Source organism: Enhydra lutris, unplaced genomic scaffold (assembly GCF_002288905.1).
Source record: "Enhydra lutris kenyoni isolate GAN:26980312 unplaced genomic scaffold, ASM228890v2 scaffoldscaffold62, whole genome shotgun sequence".
NCBI lineage: Eukaryota > Metazoa > Chordata > Mammalia > Carnivora > Mustelidae > Enhydra > Enhydra lutris.
Window position 1 is genome coordinate 9,276,081 of NW_019154146.1, and position 18,094 is coordinate 9,294,174.

Here is an 18,094-nt window from a genome sequence, read left to right on the forward strand (position 1 = left end):
AAAAAGAGAGAAAGCCCAAATTAATAAAATTATGAATGGAAAGGGAGAGATCTCAACTAACACCAAGGAAATAGAAACAATCATCAGAAGTTATTATCAAAGTTATATGCCAATAAGCTAAGCAACCTAGATGAAATGGATGTATTTCTGGAAAACTATAAACTCCCAAAATTGAACCAGGAAGAAATCGACAACCTAAATAGACCGATATCTAGTAACGAGATTGAAGCGGTGATCAAAAACCTCCCAAAAAACAAGAGCCCAGGACCTGATGGATTCCCTGGGGAATTCTACCAAACTTTCAAAGAAGAAATAACACCTATTCTCCTGAAGCTGTTTCAAAAAATTGAAGCAGAAGGAAAACTTCCAGACTCTTTCTATGAAGCCAGCATTACCCTGATCCCCAAACCAGGCAAAGATCCTAACAAAAAGGAGAATTTCAGACTAATATCACTGATGAATATGGATGCTAAGATTCTCAACAAGATCCTAGCAAACAGGATCCAACAGCACATTAAAAAGATTATCCACCATGACCAGGTGGGATTCATTCCTGGGCTACAAGGATGGTTCAACATTTGCAAATCAATCAATGTGATAGAACAAATTAATAAGAGAAGAGAGAAGAACCACATGGTCCTCTCAATTGATGCAGAAAAAGCATTTGACAAAATCCAGTATCCGTTCCTGATTAAAACACTTCAAAGTATAGGGATAGAGGGAACATTCCTGAACTTCATCAAATCTATCTATGAAAAACCCACAGCAAATATCATCCTCAATGGGAAAAAGCTTGCATTCTTCCCATTGAGATCAGGAACACGACAAGGATGCCCACTCTCACCACTCTTGTTCAACATAGTATTAGAAGTCCTAGCAACAGCAATCAGACAACAAAGAGAAATAAAAGGTATCCAAATTGGCAATGAAGAAGTCAAACTCTCTCTCTTCGCAGATGACATGATTCTTTATATGCAAAACCCAAAAGACTCCACCCCCAAACTACTAGAACTCATACAGCAATTCAGTAACGTGGCAGGATACAAAGTCAATGTACAGAAATCAGTGGCTTTCTTATACACTAACAATGAAAATACAGAAAGGGAAATTAGAGAATCGATTCCATTTACTATAGCACCAAGAACCATAAGATACCTGGGAATAAACCTAACCAAAGAGGTAAAGGATCTGTACTCGAGGAATTACAGAACACTCATGAAAGAAATTGAAGAAGACACAAAAAGATGGAAGCCCATTTCATGCTCTTGGATCGGAAGAATAAACATTGTTAAGATGTCTATACTGCCTAGAGCAATCTATACTTTTAATACCATTCCAATCAAAATTCCACCGGTATTCTTCAAAGAGCTGGAGCAAATAATCCAAAAATTTGTATGGAACCAGAAGAGACCCCGAATCGCTAAGGAAATGTTGAAAAACAAAAATAAAACTGGGGGCAAGCTTTACTACAAAGCTGTGATCACCAAGACAGCATGGTACTGGCATAAAAACAGACACATAGAGCAGTGGAACAGAGTAGAGAGCCCAGATATAGACCCTCAACTCTATGGTCAGTTAATCTTCGACAAAACAGGAAAAAATATACAGTGGAAAAAAGACAGTCTCTTCAATAAATGGTGCTGGGAAAACTGGGCAGCTATATGTAGAAGAATGAAACTCGACCATTCTCTTATGCCGTACACAAAGATAAACTCAAAATGGATAAAAGACCTCAACGTGAGACAGGAATCCATCAGAATCCTAGAGGAGAACATAGGCAATAATCTCTTCAATATCAGCCACAGCAACTTCTTTCAAGATATGTCTCCAAAGGCAAAGGGAACAAAAGCCAAAATAAACTTTTGGGACTTCACCAAAATCAAAGGCTTCTGCACAGCAAAGGAAACAGTCAACAAAACAAAGAGGCAACCCATGGAATGGGAGAAGATATTTGCAAATGACAGTACAGACAAAAGATTGATCCAGGATCTATAAAGATCCAGGATCTATAAAGAACTCCTCAAACTCAACACACACAAAACAGATAATCATATCAAAAAATGGGCAGAAGATATGAACAGACACTTCTCCAGTGACGACATACAAATGGCTATCAGACACATGAAAAAATGTTCATCATCACTAGCCATCAGGGAGATTCAAATTAAAACCCCATTGAGATACCACCTTACACCAGTTAGAATGGCCAAAATTAGCAAGACAGGAAACAACATGTGTTGGAGGGGATGTGGAGAAAGGGGAACCCTCTTACACTGTTGGTGGGAATGCAAGTTGGTGCAGCCTCTTTGGAAAACAGTGTGGAGATTCCTCAAGAAATTAAAAATAGAACTTCCTTATGACCCTGCAATTGCACTACTGGGTATTTACCCCAAAGATACAGATGTAGTGAAAAGAAGGGCCATCTGTACCCCAGTGTTTATAGCAGCAATGGCCACGGTCGCCAAACTGTGGAAAGAACCAAGATGCCCTTCAACGGATGAATGGATAAGGAAGATGTGGCCCATATACACTATGGAGTATGATGCCTCCATCAGAAAGGATGAATACCCAACTTTTGTAGCAACATGGACGGGACTGGAAGAGATTATGCTGAGTGAAATAAGTCAAGCAGAGAGAGTCAATTATCATATGGTTTCACTTATTTGTGGAGCATAACAAATAGCATGGAGGACATGGGGAGTTAGGAGAAGGGAGTTGGGGGAAATTGGAAGGGGAGGTGAACCATGAGAGACTATGGACTCTAAAAAACAATCTGAGGGTTTTGAAGGGGTGGGGGTGGGAGGTTGGGGGAACCAGGTGGTGGGTATTAGAGAGGGCACAGATTGCATGGAGCACTGGGTGTGGTACAAAAACAATGAATACTGTTATGTTGAAAATAAAAAAAAGAATGCATAAAAGTTATGTATTTATTAAAAAAAAAGAAAAAGGAAAGGATGACTACCCACCATTTGCATCAACATGGATGGAACTGGAGGGCATTATGTTGAGTGAAATAAGTCAAGCAGAGAAAGACATTTATGATACGGTTTTACTTATACATGGAACATAAGGAATAGAGTGGAAGACCACAGGGAAAGGGAGGGAAAACTGAACAGGAAGAAATCGGGGAGGGAGACAAACCATGAGAGACTCTGGACTCCGAGAAACAAACTGACGTTTATAGAAGGGAGCGGGGTGGAGGGATGGGGTAACTAGGTGATGGGGATTAAGGAAGGCACATGATGTGATGAGCACTGGGCGTTATATGCAACTAATGAATCACTGAACACTATTATATGTTGGCTAACTGAACACAATTTTTAAAAAGAAAGAAAGAAAGAGAGGGAGGGAGGGATGGACATGCCGTATAAAAAAAAAAAGCTAAACTCTTATCCCCATGCTGTCCTCTTTCCCTGAGGATACCTATCTTCCTCCCTGGTCGTGACCCTCATCCAGAAATACTCCAAATATAGATGCTCTGAAAATCGCCTTGAGCCAACTCATCCCTTTCTTGTCGGAGCTCCCAGGGACACTTAGCAGCTCTTTTTTTTTTTTTTTTTTTTAAGATTTTATTTATTTATTTGACAGAAAGAGTGAGAGCACAAGCAGGAAGGAGAGGGAGAAGCCGGCTCCCCACTAAGCCAGGAACCTGATGCGGGACTCAATCCCAGGACCCTGTGATAGCGACCTGAGCCGAAGGCCAACATTTAACCAACTGAGTCACCCAGGTGTCCCCTTAGCAGCTCTAAGAGGAAAATTGCCTTGAAGCAGAAACCTCAAAGACATCCCGGAACCTCGACACAACTCCAGGGCCAGCACGTCCCACAGGACTTTTTCTCTGACTGCCGCAACCTGTCAGTTGGTTTTGTTTTTTTAAAATCAACGTCCTACAGCTTCCCCTTTCCTGATTTAAAAAACCTCCTTCCCTCCTCCTGGTCCCACAACGGATCCACTTCTTCCCAAGGACCAAGTCTCAAGCTGAGGCAGCTGTAGGGAGAGGAAAGCCTCTCGGGTCTGTCCCCCACCTGGGACCCCCACCACCTGTCAGTCATGACTGTCAAGTATTCTAAAGTTCTGCTGCCTTCTCTCTAGGATGGGGGTCCAGGGAGGACAAAACCAGAGAGAGGACAGAGGGTTGCCAAGAAAGGAGAGGGGGTGGAATATGTGTTATAAATTATTTCGTTCTCTCCCCATATGATTTCCTGAGGCACTTCATTCCCCATAATGCAATTATCTTTGGTATTTTGAAAAGCATCCTTATTTCACAATAAGGAAGCTGGGGTTTTAGAAATCACACTTTGTGTACTTAGAGGGTAGAGTTACAACAGCGAGGTCACAATACCCTCTTGGGTGCAAGTTTCAAAATGGGTTGCCTTCCCAGGAGATGGCCTCAGCCTCGTCCGTCCTCCCAGTGTGGTTTTTAGCTTACAGTGAACTATTCAAAGACAAAAAACCGCCAATGCCTTTAATCCCTTACCAGGCAATGGTCACCATTAGACTTCAAATACATACAGTTGATCGAAAGGAGGGAAGAAAATCTTAAGACTTTCTAGACATTATTTGGAATTATTACCTCTCAAGAGCCCAGGCAGCTCCCTGCAACTCCCTGCCCTTCCCTCTCGAGATAAGAAAAGCCCGAAGGGCTTGAGTGGGGAGCACTAAAAAACAGGAAAAAGCTCTATTTTTAACGTCTTGATGAATCGTCATACTGTTCTCCAGAGCAGCTGTACCAGCAAAAATATACATATATTAAAAATTTTTTAATTAGAAAAATCATATCTAAAAGAAAGAAAGACAAAGAAAAAAGCAAAGGCTGAAGGACTTTGGCCTCAACAAACCAAAGAGACGTGAAATGGGTGAGGGGCGCAGAGTTAGCGCTGACCGGATCAGTCTGACTTGGCGAGCTGCTGTCCAAGTACAAGGTGGCTATTTAGGAGCAAAGAAATCTGGTTGAACAACTTCACTTCTTCTCTGGATGAGGGACTGAAATTAAGCCTTGCAAAGGGACAGGAAATTTGAGACCATTAATGCCAGGGGCCCAATAAGCACAGCCCTCTGGACTGAGGGGGACAGAAAACCCAGCCACCGGCCCCCCACGGTGTGAGTGCCTCTCCTGATCTTTGTCCTGGGCACTCTCCCATCTGCAACAACACTTAGGAGCTCTTCTCAAATCCCCCAAGCCTCTGGTTGTTCTAGATTCACACCAGACGAACGTCTCCCCTCCTCTAGGTTCTGCAATGTCCGTATGCGCGCTGTCCCCAACAAACAGGGACAACCTCTATTGTGTTTTCAAGTCATCAATGACCAGTCCATTCTTGCTTTGAAAAGTGGGAGCCCCAGACAAAGATGCTGTTTGTCATTTTCAAAATGCATAGTTCCAAATGCCCATTCCATGTCAAAAACTTTTTTTTAAAAAACCTCGCGACACCAAAAGATTGAAATACATGAAGATTCAGTCTGGAGCTAATAGAAAGCTACTCATTTCTTTGAGTATCCAATAGAAGTCAGCTTATCCCTCTTCCCAAAGGCCTTACGGAAAGCTGCACGGGAAGGCGGTGGTGTAGAGAGACCTCGAACACACCTCCTCCTGCAGACGCCAGATCTGTAGCTTCATGAGGAACAACCCCCCCCAAAGAAGGACTGAAAACCAGCCCAACCACCACCCGCAACATAGGATGGAAAGACCACACCGCGGTGGCGGATAGGAGATGCAGAGACACGATGTCACCAAACGCCTCCTCACCACCATCACAGAGACACACCACAGGGAGGGATCTCACAAGGACAGCGTTTCTCCCAGAGGAGTGAGGGGTTTGTGTCCCCTGCCAGGCACCCCAACCCCTGGACCTGAGGAGGGTCCCCTGAGAGGTGTGCCCCCAAAAGGTCTGACTTAGAAAAAACAGTGGGGCTTACTTAAGTCCAATGGGCATGTGGTTTCACTCACATAGAGACGTAGAGACCCAGAACAAAAGCAAGTTTGAAAAGCATCTAGACTGTGAGTGAAGGAGATTCATTTTCTCATCTTCCAGCCTCTGCCAAAGGGCCAGGGGCCAGGTCGGACTCTCTTTAGAGATGAGCACCTGTTCTGCACTCTCCCTCTCCTCTGCTAGCGTGGGCGGCACACAGAGACCCGGCACTCTCCCGCTGACTTGCTCCTGAGGGCCTGCGCGGGTGTGCATGAACACGCAGGGACACACGCAGACATGCACGGACACGGCACTCTCCTGCAGCATCGCAGAAGCCAGAGGCCATGCCCAGCCAAGGCCGTCTTCCGCTGCCTTCCTAACGCTAGTGGCCACAGTGGCCTTGCTCCACCCCTGCACTCTCCAGCTGCATCGCAAAGCCGGCAGGTGCCTGGAGCCCACACGAAGGACACACACCAGATCACCTGGTCCTGGTGCCCAGAGGGCTTGTGTTCCTGGGCTCCAGGGGACCATAACAATTGCAAAGACAGTTCCCAGCAGCCTACAACCCTCAGGGCACGGCACAGACAGTAGATGGAAACACATTCCCAGTCTCCCTGTGAAAAAGGCCTATTTCCTTGGCCTAGAGCTTTTGCCTGAGGGGCAGACTTCCTATTTGCCACACAACCCAAGGCTAGGAAGGTGACCTAAGGGAACCCAGGCAGGAAGACCCCATCCTTGCACTCAGCCCTGGCCTTGCTTCAGCTCTCTGGTACTTCCGAGGAAGGAGCTTATACACTCGGCTGGAACCCTGAGTTTTGCAACCTCCACCCAAGGTGTCCTTCAGATCTCCTGGTCTGGAGGCCTGCAGATTTTATGACTGGTCCCACAGGACTGTATCTATTTGCATACTTTGAAAGCTGCTGCCTAGGGGTCTGGCTTCCAATCAGCCTGAAACTAGGTTCTAACAGATCCTTCCCTTTGGGACACCAACAGGTCTTAGCACAGCAATGGAGCCCTAGCAAGAATAAATCAGGCTGCTTGGACAATCACAGAGTTTGGAAAGATAACCAAGAGCTAGGGCAAGGTTGAAGGACAAGATCCATCACCCACACAAGGCCAAGACTGGGGAGAGGTTGCAGTTTAGAAACGTATAGAAACAAACAGAGTGGGACACCTGGGTGTCTCAGTAGGTTAAGCATCTGCCTTCAGCTCAGGTCATGATCCCAGGGTCATGGGATCAAGTCCCGCATTGGGCTCCTTGTTCAGTGGGGAACCTGTTTCTCCCTCTGCCTGCTGCTCCCCCTGCTTGTGCTCTTTCACTCTCTCTCTCTCTGACCAATAAATAAATAAAATCTAAAAAAAAAAACACCCCAAAAAATGAACAAAGAGAGTCAAGGAAAATGAAGACACAGAGAGGTATGTTCCAAATGAAAGAACAAGGTAAAAATCTCAGAAAAATACCTTAATTTCAGAGAGATAAGTAATATGCCTGATAAAGAATTTGAAGTAATGGTCATAAAGATGCTGCCCAGACTCAGGAGAAGACCAGATGAACACCATGAGAACTTCATCAAAGAGATGGAAAACAACAAGTTCCACACATTAGCCACAGAGCTGAAGCACACACGGAGGGGTCCCTAGCAGATCAGATGAAGCAGAAGAACAGATCAGCGGTCTAGAAGGCAGGGCAGTGGAGCTAACCCAAACAGAGAAAGGAAGAAGAAAGTAAAAAAGATAAAAGAAGACAGCTTAACAGACTTTTGGGAACAACATCAAGGGGAATGAAAATTCACATTATAGGGGCCAAAAGGAGAAGCGAGAGAGAAAGGAGTGGAAAATTATTTGAAGAAATAATGGCTGAAAAGTTCCCTAACCTGGGGAGAGAAACAGACATCCTGGTCCAGGAAGCCCAGAGAATTCCAAGTAAGATGACCCCAAGGAGATCACATCAAGCACATCCTAATTAAATGTCAAAAGTTAAAATTTAAAAGAGACTCTGGAAAGCAACAAGAGAAAAACAACTTGTGACATACAAGGAACGCCCATAAGACAGTTGGCAGATTTTTCATCAGAAATTTGCAGCCAGAAGGGAATGGGATGATAAATCCAATCCAAAGTGCTGAAAGGAAGAAAGCTTCCAACCAAGAATACTTCACTCAGCAAGGTTATCATTCAGAACTGAAGTACAGATAAAGACGATGGTAACATGATCTACAGTGGTGATCACTTCACCATGTATACAAATACCAAGTCATTATGTTATACATCTGAAATCAATGTAGTGTCACAAGTCAATTTTACCTCAATAAAATATTTTAAAAAATAATAACATAGGGTGCCTGAGTGGCTCAGTAAGGTAAGCAACTGACTCCTGATTTCAGCTCAGGTCTGATCTTGAGGTCCTAGGATCGAGCCCCACATGGGGCTTCATGCTCAGCAGGGAGTCTCTTTGAGATTCTCTCTCTCTCTCCCTCTCCCTCGCCCCTCCCTCTGCTCTATAAATAAATAAATAAATAAAATCTTAAAAATAAATAAGTAATGCTACACAGGCTCACTCTAATATTCCCTATGTTAAAATTCACTTGACTGGGGCACCTGGATGGCTTAGTGGGTTAAGCCTCTGCCTTCGGCTCAGGTCATGATCCCAGGGCCCTGGGATCGAGTCCCTCATTGGGCTCTCTGCTCAGCAGGGAGCCTGCTTCCCCCTCTCTCTGCCTGCCTCTCTGCCTACTTGCAATCTCTCTCTCTGTCAAATACATAAATAAAACCTTAAAATAAAATAAAATTCACTTGACTTTCTCTGAAAGTGATAAATTAAGCTCTAAGAAAATTTAGGCACCTAGTTATGAAATCCAAATGAATCTTCACTCCTGGATTAGCCCATCCTTAGCCATTATAAACAAACGTTTGTAAATTAAAAGAAAAAAAAACCTTTTACATAATACAATTCATTTTTAAATTACTGTAACTTCCAAGTCTAGAAAGGTAGCTTCCTATGAAGCCCTCTGTGAACACCAATCAACCCTGAGGAGCGACAGCACCTTTGTCACCAGCAGGTCTGGGACTGTCCACATGGCCAGAGTCCATGAGGGGACGTGAGCACCCCGGCCATCTCACCTGTCCTCAAAGCACACGGTGCACTTCCAGGCGCTGGTCTTCCTCAGGAACACTCGGCACTCCGAGCACACGCGGTGGCTGCAGCCCTTGCACACGGCCCCCCGGTTCAGCAGAAACCCCAGCTCCCTCTGACAGCGGGCGCATGACTTCTCTCTGTGCTCCTGGCTCACGCCCTGTGCTCCTTTCCACCGGAGGTGCTGCAAGTGCGTCTTCAGTTTCCTGCGGCCCAAAGAGTCAAGTGACAAGATATGAATGAATGAAAGGACAGACGCCAGACATACCCCTCCATGGTGAGGGCCCCAATAATACTGCTCCCGGCAAGAGAGGAAAGAAGGGGTTTTGGCATCCATCGCGTCCAGCTAACAACATGGCTGTGTGAACTAGGGATCTCACTCAGTCTCTCCAGAAAGAGGCTCAGAGATTTTCTCCACGGTGAAACAGAGATGAGAAAAAGCTCACCTCCCACAGATGCCGGGAGGATTCAATGGCAAAGCCTAAGAGGTGCATAGCACAGAGGAGTTCGCCACTAGTTTTGTTCTAGGCTCATTCCTCCATGCCCAAAGGACATCATAATGGGTTAGCAAGGACAGAGAGGACGAAACAAAACACACACAGAGAAAGTAGCATCAATTTTAATATAGAAGGCATGGAAAGATCTATAAAGATATACATGCCTGCCCTTGTCATTAAGTTACCCAACAAAATTATTGAACTGATGTTCTGCTTTTGCTACTGTTTTTTAAATATTTTATTCATTTATTTGTCAGAGAGAGAGAAGAGAGAGAGCACAAGCGGGGGAGCAACAGGTAGAGGGAGAAGCAGGCTCCCCACTGAGCACGGAGCCTGATGTGGGACTCGATCCCAGGACTCTGGGATCATGATCTGAGCCAAACGCAGATGCTTAACAGACTGAGCCCCCCAGGTGTCCCAACTATTGTTTTGTGGTTTTTGTTTTGTTTTTCAGTGGGTGGTCGGTTCACTTCTAGTTCCTATTTCCCTGAGACAATAGCCCAAGTGCTAAGGGACCTTACACTGGACCCAGAAGAGGTGTTAGTAACCAGAGCATTCTTTCATGAAATGTCTCTGCTAGCCACTTTTAGAAGAGAGAAGCCGCCCCAAGAAGCTAGAGCGCGTTCATTCCACTTGCGGGACTTGCGCTGCTTTCTGTGCCCTCGGGAGCAAACCCTCCTGACCACAGAGTCCATGCTACTTTGTTGGTATTCAGGATGTTTCTAAATCACTGAAAGACCTCAAATCATCAGAGACAATTCCATTTTGCTCAGCATGTTATACTTTTTAGCAGAAAAAAGTACAAGTCCATTTCAGAGAGCTTTGGGACAGCAGGGGAGGATAGAAAAAAGAACACTGTATCTTCCAGTTAACCCGCAAATTTCATTCCTTAAGCATTGGGTTGCCCCGAATTTTATTCATTTTATGTGTATTTTTCTTGGCAGACTCTAGAAGAGTTCTGCCATTAAAAACAAAACAAAACAATATCAGGGGTGCCTGGATGGCTCAGTCTTTGGGTGTCTGCCTTTGGCTCAGGTCATGATCCCGGGATCCTGGGATCGAGCCCCACATCGGGATCCCTGCTCAGTGGGAAGCCTGATTCTCCCTCTGCCACTCTCTCACTGTGTCTCTCTCTGTCAAATAAATAAAATCTTTTAAAAAAATTAAAATAAGGGACGCCTGGGTGGCTCAGTTGGTTAAGCAGCTGCCTTCGGCTCAGGTCATGATCCCGGCGTCCTGGGATCGAGTCCCACATCAGGCTCCTTGCTCATCAGGGAGCCTGCTTCTCCCTCTGCCTCTGCCTGCCATTCTGTCTGCCTGTGCTTGCTCTCTCTCCCTCTCTCTCTCTGACAAATAAATAAATAAAATCTTTAAAAAAAAAAATTAAAATAAATAAATAAAAAACAACATCAAAAGCCTGGTCCACATACCTATTTTCTAGTCTTTGTGTCCTCTACAGACATGACAAACAGGACCCTGTCGTTGGTGAGATGGATCTCGGCCGCTGCCAGTTAGCAGCTTTGACAGTCTAGCCCTGCTCTGCTAAGTGTTAACTCATACCAACAGCGTGTGCAGCTTCTAGACAGACAAGGAAAGAAATTTCCTATCGACAGATCCGTCAAAGAACAGGCTGAGCAGGTTCACATTTTACGCACCCCCTCCCCTCAAAGCCAAGTTGGAAGCAAAAGCACACAAAGAGGACGACGGGAACGCACCGCAGCAGACCTGCTGTTTCCACGTGGCTTTCTCAACTTTTCTGTGTGCCCTTGGTGACCCCCTCCCCAACCAACAATTCAGGCAATGCTCTGCAGGAGGTCTGTCCCTTGAGAGGCATAGCAGAAGCCTGCGACCCTTCCTTTGAATTAGTCCCGCCAAGTAGCCAAGGGACAAGCACCAGATAACACACTTAGCACAAAAAGGCATTATTTAAAGTCAATGACAAGAGCAGCCTCCCTTCGCCCCCACTACGGGGAGCTCGGTTAGAGGGCAGGGCTACCCGGCCTCTGCCCGTCGTGGGCCCCTCGCAGAGAGGACGCCCACATGCCACGCGGCCAGCAAGCAGCGGCGAGCAAGCAGGTGGCAGGAGGCGCCAAGCAGGAGAGCCCCAAGACTTGTGCGCCGCGGAGGACAGCATACCGGATCCTCTCCTCCTCGGTGCTCTGGACCGCCTGGTCTCGGTACAGGACCTGGAGGATGACCTCGCGTTCCAGCTCCTGGAGGAAATTCAGGCTGACTTCCCCGGCCATGCCTTCTCTGGTGCGGAGACCTGAGCCCAGGGTCACTCCATGACCGAGCGCCCCTGGGCTGTGTGTGAGCTCAGAGTGCCCTGGAACAGCCCCACGTGCTTCAAAGTGCGCCTTCTCCTATTTCATCAGCAGCTGTTTGGCCTTTTTTTTTTTCCTTTTTGACTGCGTCACACTCCTTGGGAGAAGAAAGCCCCAAGAGGCCACCCCCCAGCTCGACTCGCGGCTCCCAGAGCCTCATGCCCCCCGGGGAGCCTTTCCACGGAGCCCTGCCGCTGCCTGCGGTGTCCGTCTAAGCCAAAAGCATATCTCTGGTCTGAGGTCTTGCAAGAGATTGCTCTAAATCAGGCACGGCTCCAAGCAGATAATTTCTGCAAAAGCAGAAGTGAGCCCCAATCTGAGGGAACTCAGAACTGGCAGTTAGAAGAGAATCGAGGACATTCAGAAGCTACTCTTCTCCTCCAGTGCCTTCCGGTCAGGAGTAATGGTCATTAAAAGCCCAGGCCGCTGGATGCCTGCAAAAAAAGACAACAAAAAGGCCTCATTTTCCTGGCTCGTGTCTGTCTGCAACATCGCTTCTGGATGCACAAAACATCCCACACAGACCTTTGCACCTTCTGCCGTCGTGATAAGGTAAGATTTTAAATTGTATTAAAATTGGCGTTCTCATGTTTCTAAAAGCCAGACTTCTGAACTTGAATTATTCTAAGATAAATCCAGTATCTCCAGCGATCAGAGAGGCATAAAGGTCCGTGTTTAACATACATCATCGTAATTGAAAATACATTAAAAGTACTCAGTGTGTTCAATACTTAACTATTATTTTTACAATTAACTTCAAAAGTCAAAAAAATGTAATCAGTTGGGGAAGTACGAAGGAACACCCCACCACCTATCTATCAGTTATTTATGGTTTTTAATGGTTTTCAAGAATGTCTTATCCATGGGGTCTTGTTTCTGTTTAATGCTGGTTGAAAGGTTCTGTATATATTTACCCCTGCTTTTTTTACCCCTACTGGAGACATTGGGCTTACATGACCTTCAACTTTTTCCTCCCCCAACCAAGAACATGGCGCTGCATTGATAAGTCATGGCTAGATACATATCAGTGAAATGCAGAAAGTGTAGATCAAGACAATATACTTTCGGTAACATCATTTTGCTATCAAATCTACATGAATTTCTCAGGAATAAGACTTCCTTTCATTGCTTTAGAAGCTAAACTTTTGTTGGGCTTCAGCAGAAATCCACATTATATTAATTTATGATCCATAACAAGTCACTGAATAAGAGGTTAACAGAGACCTAAGGGATCATTTTCCTTAAGGAAAAAGGGTTAAGAATCTCTCCCTAATCTTTGGTAGCCTGGTGAAGCCTGTGTATTTAAAAGCATAAAATAAAATACACTGAATTACAAAGGAAATCCTTGATACTAAAATGTTTTAACATAGTAATATATATGTTCACCGATACATGAAATAATGAGATCAAGCGGTGATCTAACAACTACTGTAATTCCAGAGGAGTGATGATTGTAAGTAATATTTTGAAATATCTATAACATGCATTGTGGTATGAAAATATGGGTGATTTCTATTAGTGACAGTTACCAGTCCTGCCAGTTCTACTCTGGTTTGATGTCTGTATTCATAATGGAAAGAAGTGCTAAATTTTAATTGGAGGACGATAGATAAAGATGTAAGTTTTTCCCATCCACGTTCATGGCCCTGTAGGCTAAGCAGTCATGGCTTAAGGGAGTCTAGATTTGTCAGTTACTCTGTTGTGGGACAGAGTACCAGGCGCAGCTTTCCCAGGTCGAGTGAAGAGTAGGAGGGCGCAGAGCTCTGAAAGGGGCACTCTCAGCCTCTGGTCCTCAGGCAAGTACTCACCAGTGCCTGCTCTCCGAAGGCTTCCTATCCAGAAGGTGGCGAAATGACCAAGCAACAAGGACTCTGGGCTCTAGCCCAGACTGGCTGGAAATCCCTGTGTGATGGGTGCAAAGTCTTGATCCTCTTCGGCCCCCAGTTTCTGGATGAACAGATGGAATTTGCAGATCTTACTTCCCCGAGGCTCTGAGTCTCTGGAAAAGAGGAAAGCGATATGGAATAACGTATAATCAAGCAGCAAGGGGTAAGGTGCAAACTGGCCGATATGTCACCAACTTTATGAGCCAATTTCTTCTGAACTTGCCTCTTGGTTCTTCCTTCTTATTTACCACTGGATCAAGAACTATACAGTTGACCCAATTCTCAAGTAATTTCTATGAAGATTTTTGCATTTGTCTCAAAACACATGATTTGTGTGCACTGAGCTTTCTTTTCCTGTGGTTTCTGTGCTCCATGCTCTGGCTCGGCCATGCGGTACAGGGTGGGAATGATGGAAGCAAATTGACTCACTGGGGGAATCTTGGCATAAGCACATGTTCGCTCATTCAGGAGGCTGGGTTTTATAGAAATACAGGATTCATGGGGCGCCTGGGTGGCTCAGAGGGTTAAAGCCTCTGCCTTCGGCTCAGGTCATGATCCCAGGGTCCTGGGATCGAGCCCCACATCGGGCTCTCTGCTCCATGGGGAGCCTGCTTCCTCCTCTCTCTCTGCCTGCCTCTCTGCCTACTTGTGATTTCTGTCTGTCAAATAAATAAATAAAATCTTAAAAAAAAAAAAAGAAATACAGGATTCAGTTATCACATAAAAATGCTCCTTACACTCTATCAAATCCATGGCTGTGGGCCTCCAGTGGGAAGGGCCCTTTTCATGGATGAGAGGGAGCTTATCCAGCCCCCAGCAACCATTCACTCCTACTTATGGAAAAGTAGAATTTGGTTTGTTCTTGGATCCATCCGTCCATTCAATGAATATTTACCGAGTACCTTCCAAGTGCCACACACTGTTCAAGTGCTTAGCACATGACTTGATTGCCTGGTGATTTACACTCTATCCCCTGTGTAACGAGACTGTGATGTTGCTTACGATAGAAGCACATAGAGGACAATTAAAGTCAGAGAGACGTCAGCTTCAGAGTGGAAAGGGGAGAGAGATCATTCCACCATGAACCTGCAGTGAAACAGTCACCATGCTTGAGCATTAGATGTATTTCTGACCTTCCTAGTAGCCAAGGCAAGACCAAACAAAATGAAACAAAACAAAACAAAAATCTATGTGATCTATATCATTCTGATAAACCAAAGGAAGACAAGAAGGACCTTCTTAAAGTATAAAGGGCATAGACTGAGAAAATAATTATTTGAGCCATGGTTCAGCAGAAGCAGCAAAACTGAGGGGTCATTATTATACTGATCTTAAAGCTAAGAAGCTAGCGCCAAATCATAATTCACTGAAAGCATTTCAAATAGAGATCAAAACGTGGTGTTCCCAGGTGATGCTGGCATAAAACTTAAAAAACCATAGGACAGGTGCTTGGTATCCTGTGTTTTTTAAAAAACCCTGTGTTTTTTATTCTTGACTTTTGGATATTTGATCCTGGCTTCTGTCAACCTTCAGTCATTCAAGCACTTGGTTACTATTTACTATGAGTAAAGCCTGATGGAATGTACTTCTTCCTTTAACCTGAAGGCTCTGTCTCCAGATCCTCTATAAACCAGGGGTGACTTTTTGAAATGATGCCGTTAGGACTGCAGAGAGCAGCAGGGTCATATATTGGTTCTGGATATCACCCCAGGATCCTTCATAGCAAGATTTCACAGAAACCAAGGAAGAGATTTTCTCTTTGGTGTCCGGGGTCCTCCTAGTGTCCTGCTTGGCTTGGTGGCTTGGATATTCCATTTACCACGTTTGAGCCACGATTGCTTCATCTCACTGGAACTCACCCAGGATTGGCACGAGCATCGTACCACACTTACATCGTTAGAAATTTGTGGGGTGTTTTTGGTTGTCACAGTGACAAAGAATTGTCTTGCCTCCCCATACAAATGTTGACTACCTCACCAGATAATTCTATTAGGAAAATATTATAATTCTCTGATAAAATGTAACTCTCATATAAACACAAAGTATATTTTGCAGGATTTTAATATACTCTGAGTTTTCCTGAATGCAACTACTCTGTAGAAGAAAAGCTGTACTTGGTTTCACTTAGAACTTTGACAAGAATTGTTTATCACCCAAAGAACAAACAATCAAATCAAGAAATGGACAGGAGGGGCACCTGGGTGGCTCAGTGGGTTAAAGCCTCTGCCTTCGGCTCAGGTCATGGTCCTAGTGTCCTGGGATCGAGCCCCACATCAGGCTCTGTACTCTGCAGGGAGCCTGCTTCCACCTCTCTCTATCTGTCTGCTTCTCTGCCTACTTGTGATCTCTGTCTGTCAAATAAATAAATAAAATCTTTAAAAAAAAAAAAAAAGAAATGGACAGGAGACATGAACAGACATTACAAAGAAGACATCCAAATGGCCAACAGACCATGACAAAGTACTCAGCAACACTCAGCATCAGGGAAATACCACAGTGAGATACACCTCACACCAGTCAGAATGACTAAAATTCTAACAAGTCAGGAAATGACAGGTGTTGGCGAGGATGCGGAGGAAGGGGGACCCTCCTACACTGTTGGTGGGAACGCAAGCTGGTGCAACCACTCCGGAAAACAGCATGGAAGGTCTGCAAAAAGTTGAAAGTAGAGCTGCCCTACGACCCGGCAATCGCACTACTGGGTATTTACCCTAAAGATACAAACGTAGTGATCTGAAGAGGCAAGTACACCCGAATGTTTATAGCAGCAATGTCCACAATAGCCAAACTATGGAAAGAGTCTAGATGTCTATTAACATATGACTAGATAAAGAAGATGTACACACACACACGCAGGGATACTATACAGCCATCAAAAAACCCGAAATCTTGCCATTTGCAATGACATGGATGGAACTAGGGGTATTATGCTAAGCAAAATAAGTCAATCAGGGGAAGACAATTATCATATGATCGCTCCGATATGAGGAATTTGAGAGGTAGGGCGGGAGGTTCTGGGGAGTAAAGAGGGAAAAATGGAACAAGATGAGATCAGGGAGGGAGACAAACCATAAGAGACTCTTAACCTCAGGAAACAAACTGCGGGTTGCTGGAGGGAACGGGGGTGGGAAGGATGGGGTGGCTGGGTGATGGACATTGGGGAGGGTATGTGCTATGCTGAGTGCTGTGAATTGTGTAAGACTGATGAATCACAGACCTGTACCCCTGAAACAAATAATACATTGTATGCTAATAAAAATAAAATAAAATAAAATAAATAATTTTTTATCATTTCAGGAAGTTGCATCACCAAGGGCAACATTGCTTGTAGTATCTGAATGACTCCTGCTATATGCTGGTAACAATGTGCATTTGTAAATGTCATAGTCAACATGACTCTATTTACACAAATATCTGACAACTTCACTAGTCTTCTAATGTAGCTTACATATCCAAGTACACATTATATGGTAATTAAAAATATACAATTTATAAAATCCTTGTTTCTCCTTTTGTCATGATAATTGCATTGTAGTAGTAGTAGTGTGTAGATAGATGATAGTATATGCGAATTCTGTTTCTGGATAGTAAAAGGTGAACCACAATATAATATATTTCCTATAATGAGGGAACACTGAGTTTCATAATTTTAAAGGGTGCCCAAGTGGCTCAGTTGGTTAAGTGTCCAACTCTTGGTTTCAGGGCTGTGAGTTCAAGCCCCACAATGGGCTCTGTGCCCATGGAGCCTACTTTAAAAAAAGTTTCATAGTTTTAAGAACCACTGAATTGGAAGATCCACTCATTGTCCAAGGTCACTTATAAACTAAGTTATAGGATTCCCTTGTTCATGTTTCAACACATTATTAGGTTTGTAGGAGAACGGAGTTTGGGGAAGAGAGAATGGTTGGTTCTCATTGGTGGTTTGCTCCTTTGGTTTTGAGGGCTTCAGCTTATGAATTCGCACACGCAATTTCAGATCTGATCTCCAGGTTGTGGTGGAGAGCTCAGAGTTCTTCTTGCAATACAATATCTTTGAATCATTTCAGGTGCATTTTTTCAATCCTCTTGAATGGAAGCTCTGCACTTTATCACAGTTAGGCTGGCATTTGAATTCTTAGAAGTTTTGTAACAACTGCCAACTTGGACAGTCTCCTGTGTGATCCATTTTGCAAATCACTCAAAAATGCTTCATTGAAACTCTTCTTTGTTCATCGTCTATTTATCCAAGACAAAGTGTCCCCAGACCCCTGTAATAATTTACTTATTTGTAATTTTTTAAAGTTTCATTGTGTTTTAGTGAACTTCCTAGTCAACAGAAGTTTCTAGGGTGGCAGATGGAGTCAGTGGGCAG

At 44.5% G+C, this 18,094-nt stretch overlaps 1 protein-coding gene across 4 annotated transcripts in view; it reads right to left on the minus strand.

Moving 5' to 3' along the window:
- LOC111158716 (synaptotagmin like 3) overlaps window positions 1–11,931 on the minus strand; it is a 73,746-nt gene extending 61,815 nt beyond the window's left edge. For 3 of the 4 annotated variants that reach the window (XM_022520941.1, XM_022520939.1, XM_022520938.1), the window contains exons 1-2: window positions 11,670–11,917; window positions 9,024–9,242 (exon numbers count right to left, since the gene is read on the minus strand). In XM_022520941.1, coding sequence (XP_022376649.1) covers window positions 9,024–9,242; window positions 11,670–11,779 — 329 coding nt within the window. In that variant the 5' untranslated portion in view covers window positions 11,780–11,917. Of the gene's footprint in view, window positions 1–9,023; window positions 9,243–11,669 lie in introns of all 4 variants that reach the window. The other variant, XM_022520940.1, reaches the window with a different exon arrangement.
- Window positions 11,932–18,094: the final 6,163 nt, after the last annotated feature.